Below are 12,334 nucleotides of genomic sequence, written 5' to 3' on the forward strand. Positions count from 1 at the left end.
GATATCCTGCGTGCGCAGCAAGTGTGGACAACTGAAATAGTCATCTGAGGTGTTTCGAAAATAAACTCATGATAGCACATTGCCTACGGTGACACATTCTCCGCTGCGGGGCGGACAGGGTCGCCGAGGGGCGGGGCGAGCCCGGGTGCCGCGCGCAGCTGCTGGGACCCTGCGGCGCCAGCCCCGCCTCCCGCTTGCGTCTCGCGAAAGGTGGAGGCGGAGCCGCGGCCGGCGACCGGCAGCTCTGGGCCGCTGCGGTCTTCAGTCTCGCTGAGTGGAGCGGAGGATGCAGGAGCCATCCGCGGAGGCCAGACCCGCTTAAGGGAGGCGGCGAGCGGCGCCGGAGGCACTTCGGCTGGGCGCTACAGTGCTGGAGGCCCGCGCGGGAGCGGAGGAGTGGTGGCCCCCCGGAGGCCGCAGTGGCCTGGCACTCGGGCTTCCCACACTGAGGGCGGAGCTGCGTTGGCACCTCCTTTCTTGGAAGATCGTGGGCCCCTGTGGCATTCTGGCCAGTCCTCTGAGGGGACTGGAAACCCAGCGCGATGAGAAGTCGGAGTAACTCCGGGGTCCGGCTAGACGGCTATGCTAGGCTGGTGCATCAGACTATCCTGTGCCATCAGGTAGGTGAATGGGTGTCGCCTGTGATCACCGAGGATGTGCAGTGTGATAACCTGAATGGAGACCCTGGGTGAGCCCGTGTGTGTAGGGGGGGGGTGGGGGTGGGGGTGGGGGTGGGTGTGTGTGTGTGTGTGTGTGTGTGTGTGTGTGTGTGTGTGTTTTGCAGGTTCTCCCGCCCCCTAGCTGGGGAGGCCGTAAAGGGCCCTGAAGCAAAGAGGTGTTGGGACCAGAACAGAACCCGAATCAGGGACCATTAGCCAGGAGTCCTGAGTTAGAGCTTCTAAGCTCCCCTCCCCGTGCCCCCGCGTCCCCCATATCACAGATAGGTTTCATGGGGTCAGAGTTGTATGATGCTTTGAAGCTTGTTTATGGACACCGACCCCGACCGGGCCCCGGGCTTGGGAGTCCTCTCCTTCCCCTCCGCCGAAGAAAAAAGAAGTAGAGGAATTTTTAGCCATCTTTAGACTGTTGTGACGGAGAGGGCAATGGCAACCCACTCCAGTGTTCTTGCCTGGAAAATCCCATGGACAGAGGAGCCTGGTAGGCTGCAGTCCATGGGGTCGCGAAGAGTTGGACACGACTGAGTGACTTCACTTTCCCTTTTCACTTTCATGCATTGGAGAAGGAAATGGCAACCCGCTCCAGTGTTCTTGCCTGGAGAATCCCAGGGACGGGGGAGCCTGGTGGGCTGCCGTCTATGGGGTCGCACAGAGTCGGACACGACTTAACCTACTTAGCAGCAGCAGACTGTTGTGAAGATCTGTTGTGAAGTACCGGTGTACTTCATTATAGTTTTTCTACTCTTTTAATGCTGCTTTTTCGTTGATAGTTCATTCTTTCTAACTGAAAAGTTAAAACATCTCCTTTCTTTTAAGAATTCCAACATTTCAGACTGGTAAGGCTTCAGCCAGCTCTTTCCCCTTATTCAAGATAGCATTTGCTTGCACTTGGTCAGAAGAGATTATAAAACTCGGGAGTGGGGACATAGAATAAAAACCAAAGTCCCTCAGTACCCATTTGATACACTCTGTTTCCTCATATTAACACCCTATGGTTACCTGCCCATCCCCTTTTTCTTGCCCTTACAGAACCCAGTGACTGGCTTACTTCCAGCCAGCTATGACCAGAAAGATGCCTGGGTCCGGGATAATGTGTACAGCATTTTGGCTGTGTGGGGTTTGGGCCTGGCCTATCGGAAGAATGCAGACCGAGATGAGGATAAGGCAAAAGCCTATGAACTGGAACAGGTACTCAATAAAAATACAAAACTCTGGAACTGGGGGGCAGGAGTGGCAGAGACAGAAGTAATTATAGTCCACAGGAACTTAGAGAAGTGTTTTGCTTTTCTCCCTCCTTCTTCACCTTGCTGAAATTGCACTCCATAAAGCTTTCCTGTATTGTACTGAATTTTTTTTTTTTTTTGTAGTGGAAACTTGAAACTTGCTGATTCAGGGAGAGAGGGCAGTCTGTTCTGTTACAGTGGCAAATCCTATCCTCAAATCTTTGCTAAAATTTGTAATCCTCTTTCCAAGTAAATGTATTTTGTAGTCTCTAGCATATTTATTCTCATTGAGAGGAATATTTGGAGGCAGGTATCTACTATTTTACTTCCTTTTCTGAAAAAGGTAGGTGGTATTTGTATGAGGGTGTGGAGAAGGAAATGGCAACCCACTCCAGTATTCTTGCTTAGAGAATCCCATGGACAGAGGAGCCTAGCAGAGTCAGACACAACTTAGCCACCACCACCACCACCACCATATGGGGGTAACTGATATAAATTAGCAGACTTTCCCAACTAGACACAAGTAAAGACTGTTGATTTTTATACCTTAAGCTACTGTTTCAGAGTCGGTTGTGTGTCCTCACCCCCATATCCACCCCAACCCTTTGGGGTAAAATAAGGTCAGATTCAGCAGATGCTTTTAAGCCAACTTTTAAGGCCTTCCCCTCAGTTAAAAAAAATCCTCTATAGAACTATTAATATTTAGAGACAGGATGCTGTGTCCTCTTGAATGACCAAGAAAGTAATATCCTGGACTACATGGGACTCTTAATGTTAAGATACTCTGCTGTCAGTTGTAAGGTATATGTGAATTCTTTTCCATTAGGGGAAAAGATTCTCTCCACATCAGCCATTTTCTCAAGAGGTCTCCCTGAAGTTAGGCAATCTGAACTCTGGTCTTCATCTGTAAATCAGAATATTGAGATTTGGTTGTTTTTAAGGACACTAACATATTGTGGGGTTATAGTCCTTGGCAGTAGGAAAGAGTCACTGTGTAGTCCTCTACAACAGCAAGTACCTCTTATTCCCTCAAGCCATAATTGAGAGGTACTTCAGTCCACTGAAAAAAGCTCTTGGAGTTTTTTCTCTAACCCAGGAAGTACAGATGAATATTTCTGTGACTTATAGAAAACATACATAACCATTGTGAGAATTTAGAAAATATGGAGTGTTATAAAAAATCTGTAATGCTACTGCCCTCCCCCAGCCTATGTCCTACTCTGTTTTGCTATTTTGATCTCAGTATTTTGTTTATGTTTTGCTAGAATTTTATATTAGTGGAACAATAACTAAGATTTTATACCCAGTATGATTTGACAGATTTCTTTTTCAATACTGTTGGAAGAAATCTGTGTCTGACCAGTCATTCTGCAAAGCTGATGTTTTTCCTCATGTGTCCCAGGAAGAAAATATTTAACAGAGGAAGGGGGAAAAATGAACAAGAAATTGTTCACTCTAAAGTTTTAATATTCTGTTAAGCAATTTTTCACATAGCACCAAAATATTTTCTATACCACCACAATGATAACCTTGCAATAACTAAAAAACATTATAGTAATAGGAAACATCTTTTAAAAAGAAACATTTCTCTGAGAATTCTAAAATTTCTACAAACTTTTATTATGAATTAAAACAGATTGTATTATTAAGTCTCATTAATTTTTTTCCTCAAACCTGACTCAGTTAATTTAGACTGGGGATCAGAAAAACCATCTCTGTAAAGGCCAGATAGTAAATATTTTTGGCATTGTGGGTCATGTATAGTCTCAACCCAACTACTCAGCTCTTCCACCACTATGCAAAAGCAACCGGAGACAATACATAAATGAATAAGCATGATTATGTTCCAAAAAGTTCTATTTACAAAAGCAGGCCATGAGCTAGATTTTCCCCAACTACGCATGAATGGTTTTAAACTCTGGCTGTGAATTGGAATGACTTGAGAAGCTTTTAAGAAATACCCTTACTGGACCTCACCCTAGAACAACTTAGATAAATATCTGTAAGTGTAGCCCCAGGGGAATCACTATTAGAGAAAAAACTGCCTTGTTAATTCTAAAGTGCAGCCAGGGATAATCACTGATCTATGGCTAATAAATGAGCGTAAGTGAAATCAAATACAGTAAATTCATAGATTAAATTCACATCTACTGTCAACTTTCCATTACTGTGTGGATTTTCCCAAACCACAATGATTGTTAATCATTTCTACCCTGCTAACTCTTACCTAGCTTTCTCTCTGAGAAATAATATTAAAGAACTAAGGAAAATTCTGGATGAAAAGGGGACAAGAACTTACGTGACTATCCTATCCTAGATTGAGAATAGAAGTATGTACATATATGTTTTTACAAATGCTGTTTCTCTTTATCATACAGATATAAATTCACACCCATAAAAATAAATAGGCACACAAATAGAGTTAGCTCTTTGGCTGCCCCCAACTGAAAAACTTCTTCCTCAGTTTTATTCTCTTTGTGTAGTCTCTCATTTTTTCTCATGGCTTTAACTGTTGCCTTTATGAGAATGACTTCCAAAGCTTCCTCTTTAACTTTAACCTCATTTTGGTTTCAATACCAGATTTTCATTTATCTTCTGGTCAGTTACACCTGAATATATCATGGTTTCTCAAAATCAGCAGGTCTGATACCTCAGCTTCCCTACTAAAAACAAACAGAATAGACTACTAAACTACAGAAACTCACAAAATGTCCTTTTTTTCTTACTGGTGTCCTCATTCAACCAGTCACCTGGACAACCTTACTTCGAACATTTCCATAGTGTGTTCCATGGAACACTAGATCGACTAAGTTTGGAGCTAAGTTAAACAACAGGTTTCTTTCTCTGTAATTTCCCCGAGCCTTTAATATACTGATGTGCATTTTGAATCTAAGACAGGGATATATATTTACAGTCTTTCCAGAATTTCCTGGACTAGTGCTGGTTTGATTCCTGGGTTGAGAAGTTCCCCTGGAGAAGGGATAGGCTACCCAGTCCAGTATTCTTGGGCTTCCCTGGTGGCTCAGACGGTAAAGAATCCACCTGCAGTGTGGGAGACCTAGGTTCGATCCCTGGGTTGGGAAGATCCCCTGGAGGAGGACATGGCAACCCACTCCAGTATTCTTGCCTGGAGAATCCGCATGGACAGAGGAGCCTGGCGGGCTACAGTCCATGGGGTCACAAACAGTTGGACATGACTGAGTGACTAAGCACAGCACAGTGTTCTATAGTGTTTGTAAAGTGCTTCCCTTATGGTGATTTTTGACTTGTCTCTTTTGCCTTTTGACACATGAAGACCAAAGTCTGTTAATTCTTACATTTTTCTTGACTCCATCCCCTCCTTTCTATTCCCTGCTGCCTCAGCCTTAGTTTAAACCTTGATCACTTAACACTTTTGTGGAAACAACACATAAATTGTCTATTTTCATTCTCAGCAATCTTTCTGTAGCTCTCATTTCCCTACAAGTAAAATCTGAATGTTTTGGATTGATAGTCAAGACTCTTTAGGGTTTGGTCCTAGGCTGCTTTTTCAATATTATATCATGCTAGTCCCCTGCATTCTACCCCCAGTTCCAGCCAGGTTGGTATCTTCATTACCCTTCTACCAATCCCTTGCTGAAAATGTCTGACATATGTGTAAAAACTTTTCATTGTACTGTGTATGTGTGTGTGTTAGTTGCTCAGCCGTGTATGGCTCTTTGCAATCCCATGGACTTTAGCCTGCCAGGCTCCTCTGTCCATGGAATTTTCCAGGCATGAATTCTGGAGTGGGTAGCCATTCCCTTCTCCAGGAGCTCTTTTCAACCCAGGGATTGAATCCAATTTTCCTGCATTGTGGGCAGATTCTTCACCGTCTGAGCCACCAAGGAAGCCATGCTTTCCCATAATTACTAGTATTTTATTCCCATAACATCCTGTGAGTTAAGTATCATTTTCCCTAATTTACAGGGGAAGGGACAGACATAGGGAGATGAAGTTGGCATTTGGTGGTACCATGAATACTACCTGGGTCTTATGACTTCAGATTCAGTCCTTTTGAATTTTTCCTCCCTCCTTCAGGGAAGCCATAGACATTTCCATCTCCAAATTGTTTTATGAGCTGTTTCTTCACCTGTGAAGCTTGATGTCAATCCTACATTTTCTATGGTTCCTGTATTCATAGACTTCTTAATTTTACAGTGATCACTTCTTTCTCAGGACTGTTTTCTTGGAACTTCTAAATCACTTATGGTCAGTGCCATTCAACATGTTCAGTTTTTCATTCAGCAAACCTTGTATAATTATTATGTGCCAAGCCCTGCAATAGATATAAAAATTAAATGGAATGAAATGTTTATATTTAAATCTCAGCTTTTTTATTTTTTAACTTATAAATTTACAGAAAATATTAGAAATTATAAAATAAACATATTTGTATGTACTCTGTCTAAGATTCACTAGTTTTTACCATTTTGTCATACTTGCATCCCCTCTATAAACATGTGCACATACAGGTGCACAGCTTTTTTTTTTTTTGGTGGGCCATTTGAGAGTTACTTGCAGACATGAAATATGTATTTTTTAAAATATAGTCTGCTTAATCCATTAATTTAAAAGTTTATTTCTGAATCTGTCTTCCTCTTTTTCTTAAGAAGTCCATAGCCTAATTGGAGGCGGGGAGATGTATAAACATATTTACAACACATTAGGACAGATAATGTAGGTACTGTATATAGGAGATAAGTACAAAGTTCTGTGGGAACACACAGGCTGTAAAGTCTAATTTCCCTTGAACAAGGCAAGAAAGGATTCATAGAGGAGTTGGATTTTTAAGGATAAGCCAGAATTGTTATGTAGACTATATTTGTAGTTTATGGTTTTTCTTTTTGTAGTTTTGTATTTTTAAAAAACATATCTGTCCTGTCTCCCTTTTCTTTATGTTTTACAAAGCCTGATAGATAGAGGCTCATGTGTATTTATATCAGTCAGTTCACAAGCACATAGATCCATATCCTCAAAAAAGATAGATTAGAAGATGTCATTTGGTCTGGTTAGAAGCCCTGGTGTACGTATAAACATGTATAATTAATGCCCACTAGTGCACCTGAATCAGGAAGTGGGCAGTTTAAGGGAATACAAAATATAGATACTTCCCTTCATTCTTAACCATTCCATGCTTCTTATTAATTTTATCCTGACTTGGAATTTGGAACTTGAGGACAAAAATGGCTGACAGTGGCCATTTCAGGAGGACAAAAGTGGATGGCAATCAGGACTCCTCCATTGCATCTATAATTCCCCAGACTTATTTAAATTAAATAAAATATCGTTGGTAGTAGCAGGATTGGATAGTAAAGAGAGTTGAAAGAATGGGGTAAAAAAATCTGTGAGTATGTAGTGACCTGTAGAAGAGAATTCAGAATCAAAGTCACCCCACAGAGTAAGCAGGCTGTGTTTAATACTGTCTAAAACAGTATAATAAAGGATAATCTCTTCCATTAGGATCAAAGTAATGATAGAGATTTTCTGGTAGAGGTTGCATTGTTTCACTACTTTGTAACAAATGCTTCATGCTTTAAAGGGTGACAAGATCACACACTGCCTATTTGTTCTCTCTATCATTCTCTTTATTTCTTCCCTTGGACCATTGGTAGACAGAAATTACTTAAGGAAAGGAACTCTCCCAAGGAAACACTTTATTTTACCCTTAGTAAAAGATTTTAAAAAGAACTGAAACATAACTTAATAGGTTCTTATCTTTTTCATGCCTACAGCTTGTAGTCCCATTTGAATATTTTGAAGGAATAGCAGAATAGTGCAGCTCCTAAGTATTAGGTTAGTTTTCAGAGGTGTCCTGAAGCCACCTCTGAGACAACATTCCTTGGAGTAACCTGCTTGTATTTCTTCTGGACTGTGGAACAGAAAGCTTAGAGAAATGGAGAAGCTCTCTGATGCTGTATTCTTCCAAAACATACTGTCTACCCATGCCAGTGTTGATGGACCCTTCTAGTGTCATGTAGTATAACAAGTATATTGTTACTATACTATAATTAAATATACTTATTATATTATTATTATATTTATTATACTAACTAGTATAGTATAACTAATATCATATATTATTACTATACTATATTATAAATAAATACAATTATTACTATATTATGCTAACTAACATAGTATATAATTGGTAATCAGAATTTTGGAGTGTTATGATTAGAACACTAACTACTTTTTTTCCAGGGCAAGAGGGTCGAGTTGCAGTAACAGTTCTCGTTTACAGTTATTCTGAAGTTCATTTATTCTTTAAGAGAAATATCTAGATAATATTTCTATGGACTCTTGAAGATAAGTCTTGGCTAGTTTAGAAAAAAAATTAAAGTGATGATATAGGCTTTTCTAGGACATAGGATATATTTTAAATATCCTCATAACGTTATGATTTTTGAGCTAACTTGCCCATTTTTTTCCAGGTGGAATGTCCTCTAATAGGATAGTTGACTTAGTTTTACACAAACCTGTTGGAGCTTGCATTTTTTTTTTAACTTGAAGGAGTCACCAACTGCAGGTTTTAGTTCCACTTTTAGCTGCAATCTGCTCTTCTGTGTACCTATAAAGTAAATGCCATGTAAATAGGAACCCAGGATAAGGTTACTTGTTCTCAAAAGGTCATGTACCAACTGCAGTTGCTGAGTAAGTGTTCCTGCATCTAGGGATGTTTATAACAGCTTGTTTCCATTTATTTCTGCAGAGTGTAGTGAAGCTGATGAGGGGACTGCTGCACTGCATGATCAGACAGGTATGTCACTGTTAATGCACCCTCTCCAATAAAAGCACATGGTAATTTATATATATATATATATATATATACACACACACACACACACACATGTATACATGGTTTTTTTTTCAATTTCACAAATAGTACATACTAATTTTAGAAAATCTGTATAATTGAGAAGGGAAATGTCACTGATCTCACCATCAAGTTACCACTGAAGTATTGCCGTCCAGTCTTTTCCCCCTCCTCTACAAATGATTTCTTTTATATATTTCATCATTACTATACATGCAATTATGTATATTGAGTAAAAAGTGATGCAGGTCTCTAAACTCCTCTGAAACCCTTGGGACCAAATAAATTTTACAATTCAGAATTTTTCAGATTTTAAAAGGTAGTACTGGACATGGAACAACAGACTGGTTTCAAATAGGAAAAGGAGTACATCAAGGCTGTATATTGTCACCCTGCTTATTTAACTTATATGCAGAGTACATCATGAGAAACGTTGGGCTGGACACCACCCTTATGGCGGAAAGTGAAGAGGAACTAAAAAGCCTCTTGATGAAAATGAAAGAGGAGAGTGAAAATGTTGGCTTAAGGCTCAACATTCAGGAAACAAAGATCATGGCATCCAGTCCCATCACTCCATGGGAAATAGATGGGGAAACAGTGGAAACAGTGTCAGACTTTATTTTTTTGGGCTCCAAAATCACTGCAGATGGTGACTGCAGTCATGAAATTAAAAGACGCTTACCCCTTGGAAGGAAAATTATGACCCACCTAGATAGCATATTAAAAAGCAGAGACATTACTTTGCCAACAAAGGTCCATCTAGTCAAGGCTATGGTTTTTCCAGTAGTCATGCATGGATGTGAGAGTTGGACTGTGAAGAAAGCTGAGCGCCAAAGAATTGATGCTTTTGAACTGTGGTGTTGGAGAAGACTCTTGAGAGTCCCTTGGACTGCAGTCCATTCTGAAGGAGATCAGTCCTGGGTGTTCTTTGGAAGGAATGATGCTAAAGCTGAAACTCCAGTACTTTGGCCACCTCATGTGAAGAGTTGACTCATTGGAAAAGACTCTGATGCTAGGAGGGATTGGGGGCAGGAGGAGGAGGGGACGACAGAGGATGAGATGGCTGGATGGCATCACCGACTCAATGGACGTGAGTTTGAGTGAACTCCAGGAGTTGGTGATGGACAAGGAGGCCTGGCGTGCTGCAATTCATGGGGTTGCAAAGAGTCGGACACGACTGAGTGACTGAACTGAACAGTATATATACCATATATTATGTTATGCCCTCAAAAAATCCAGATATCACTCTACAATCAGAAACATTAGACTATAGGAAAACATGCATTTTTCACAATAAGTGGAATAAATAAAAACTCCAAATAGCCCCATGTTAGTTTGAATCAGATGTTGCCACCAAATGAATTTTGGTACAAAACTTAGGGGAAAAAAACCTTTTGGAAATGTTTTAGATTTTAGAATTGGAGATAAGGGGCCAAGAATTTATATCTTCTAGAATTAATTTGCATTTTCCTGATCTTGAGTCAAGTTGAACATCCTTTCATGTGGGGGTTGAAAATTTGTATTTCATCTTCTATTAATTGCCTTTTAGGTCCTTTGCCTCTTTCTCTTTCGGGCTGTCTCTATCTTGCCTATTTGAGGAGTTCCTCTCCATGATGGATATTAATCCTTTGTCACATGCACTGCAAATAGTTTTAGCAGTGTCTGGTTTATCTTTTGGGTTTGCTTATGATATTTTTCCCATTCAAAAGTGTCTCACTAAAAGAAAGTATTTTATTTTTATCCTAGGTGTTCTTTACATATGTTATACTCATTGACTCTGAACTGATTTTCTTGAACCTAAGAATACATTTTATTATAAGGAGAAATTGAGGCCCAGATTAATAAAATGACCATCCTGAGGCACACAAAAAGTCTAAAGTAAAAAGAAATCAAGTCCAGACTTCTGAACTTGATCAGTGATCTCTCTACTGGATTGTTTCACGCCCATGATTTTTTTCATTCTTTGCTACTTTTTAATTTTTTTGTATTTTAGATATTTGTATTTTCCACCTTACCAAATAGGTTTAAAGTCACTAATTTCTTGGACTATATTTAAAGATATGATAGTTACATCATATATCAGATGCACACATAATCAAATTGAAATTTCAGGAACTAAGTCTTTCATTTGTTCCTTGCACAATGTTTCTTTTCTGACCTTGGTTCCAGCTTTCTTTCATGTCTTTTCTTTGTCATTCCATGAGTCTCTCCCCAGCTCCTTTTATTACTCCTTCAAAATATATCTTCTTGGTTCTACTTTCCCTCAAAATATCTACTTCTGTTTCAGGAACAAATGTATCTTTTTTACAACTCAATTATCTCTTACTAAGCTGTTCTCACTCAATCTCTCTCCATCTCAGTTATTATCTACAAAACGGCAAAACAACAATCTGAAGAGTGAAGGAGGGGTGATGAATAGGAAATAGCTGAGTTCGATGGATATTATCTTCTAATTAAATTGTTTAATTTGAAAAATAATGACAGCAGGGGGAAAGGGGTAACAATGCATTTTAAATATTCACAGTTGCCTGAAGGCCGAATGGAGTGATATATGTCAGAGTACTATTGAAGTATGGCATATGGGTTGATTTTCCCGCATACCCTTCTTTTTACTGTTTCTGTTTTCTTCAGGTGGATAAAGTAGAATCCTTCAAGTATAGTCAGAGTACCAAGGATAGCCTCCATGCCAAGTACAACACCAAAACCTGTGCCACTGTAGTGGGTGATGATCAGTGGGGACACCTGCAGTTGGATGCTACCTCTGTGTACCTGCTCTTCTTAGCACAAATGACTGCCTCAGGTCAGTACAAGGACAGAAATATGGGAATCACTGTAGTGTGGAGCACTTGCCCTGGCACATGTGGCTTCTCCAAAGGTGTTGTCCAGAAAACAACATAGATGTTTACACTGCTCAAAGATACACATTGGAAATATATTTTGCAAATTTTATACAGAGAAACTCTCTAAAGTGTAGTTAGCACAAGTATGGACTACTCATTAATATATATTTTTAATTGAGAACCAGGAAATCTGGGATTTTCTTTAGACAGGTATTTTTACATCTTTTGTTAATCCCCAGATATTATAAAATGGGAAAGAAGGACTAAGGTTTATTGCTTGTTAGTATTAACATCACCTACTTTGTACCACTCTTTATGAATGTATTATATACAAGGCATCTGTCTGTAGGCATCTAATTTATATTAAGAGAATTAACTTTGGAATCAGAATTCAATGTTTTCTATTATTGAATAACACACCCTATTCAGATGGCTTTTTAAAATCATTTTAGATGTTTTACTAGAAAAGGAAATTATAACAACCAACATAATTTCCTTTTATTTCTCTTAAATTAGGGAGGACTAAGAATCTGATTACATTCAGTTTATAAATTAAATAGGACTTTACAAGATCTTCCTGAGTAAATGCATGTACTTCTGACAATACCACATCTTTAACATTTCAATTTCTTTATCCTTCTATCTGATTACAGAGCTCCTTCGTACTAAGGGCATTCAGGGTGAGAATTACCCCAGAATACTTTTCTCTTTTCTTGCAGAAATAAATACTTTGTGATAAAGCCTCCCTTTTTTCTCCCC

The 12,334-nt window shown here is 39.5% G+C and overlaps 1 protein-coding gene across 2 annotated transcripts in view; it reads left to right on the forward strand.

Moving 5' to 3' along the window:
• Nucleotides 1-264: 264 nt before the first annotated feature.
• PHKA1 (phosphorylase kinase regulatory subunit alpha 1) overlaps nucleotides 265-12,334 on the forward strand; it is a 173,072-nt gene continuing 161,002 nt past the window's right edge. For both annotated transcript variants that reach the window (XM_052663860.1, XM_052663862.1), the window contains exons 1-4: nucleotides 265-620; nucleotides 1,707-1,865; nucleotides 8,631-8,678; nucleotides 11,367-11,535. In XM_052663860.1, coding sequence (XP_052519820.1) covers nucleotides 543-620; nucleotides 1,707-1,865; nucleotides 8,631-8,678; nucleotides 11,367-11,535 — 454 coding nt within the window. In that variant the 5' untranslated portion in view covers nucleotides 265-542. The remainder of the gene's footprint in view (nucleotides 621-1,706; nucleotides 1,866-8,630; nucleotides 8,679-11,366; nucleotides 11,536-12,334) is intronic.

The sequence above is a fragment of the Budorcas taxicolor genome, chromosome X (genome assembly GCF_023091745.1).
Source record: "Budorcas taxicolor isolate Tak-1 chromosome X, Takin1.1, whole genome shotgun sequence".
In the NCBI taxonomy this organism is placed as follows: domain Eukaryota; kingdom Metazoa; phylum Chordata; class Mammalia; order Artiodactyla; family Bovidae; genus Budorcas; species Budorcas taxicolor.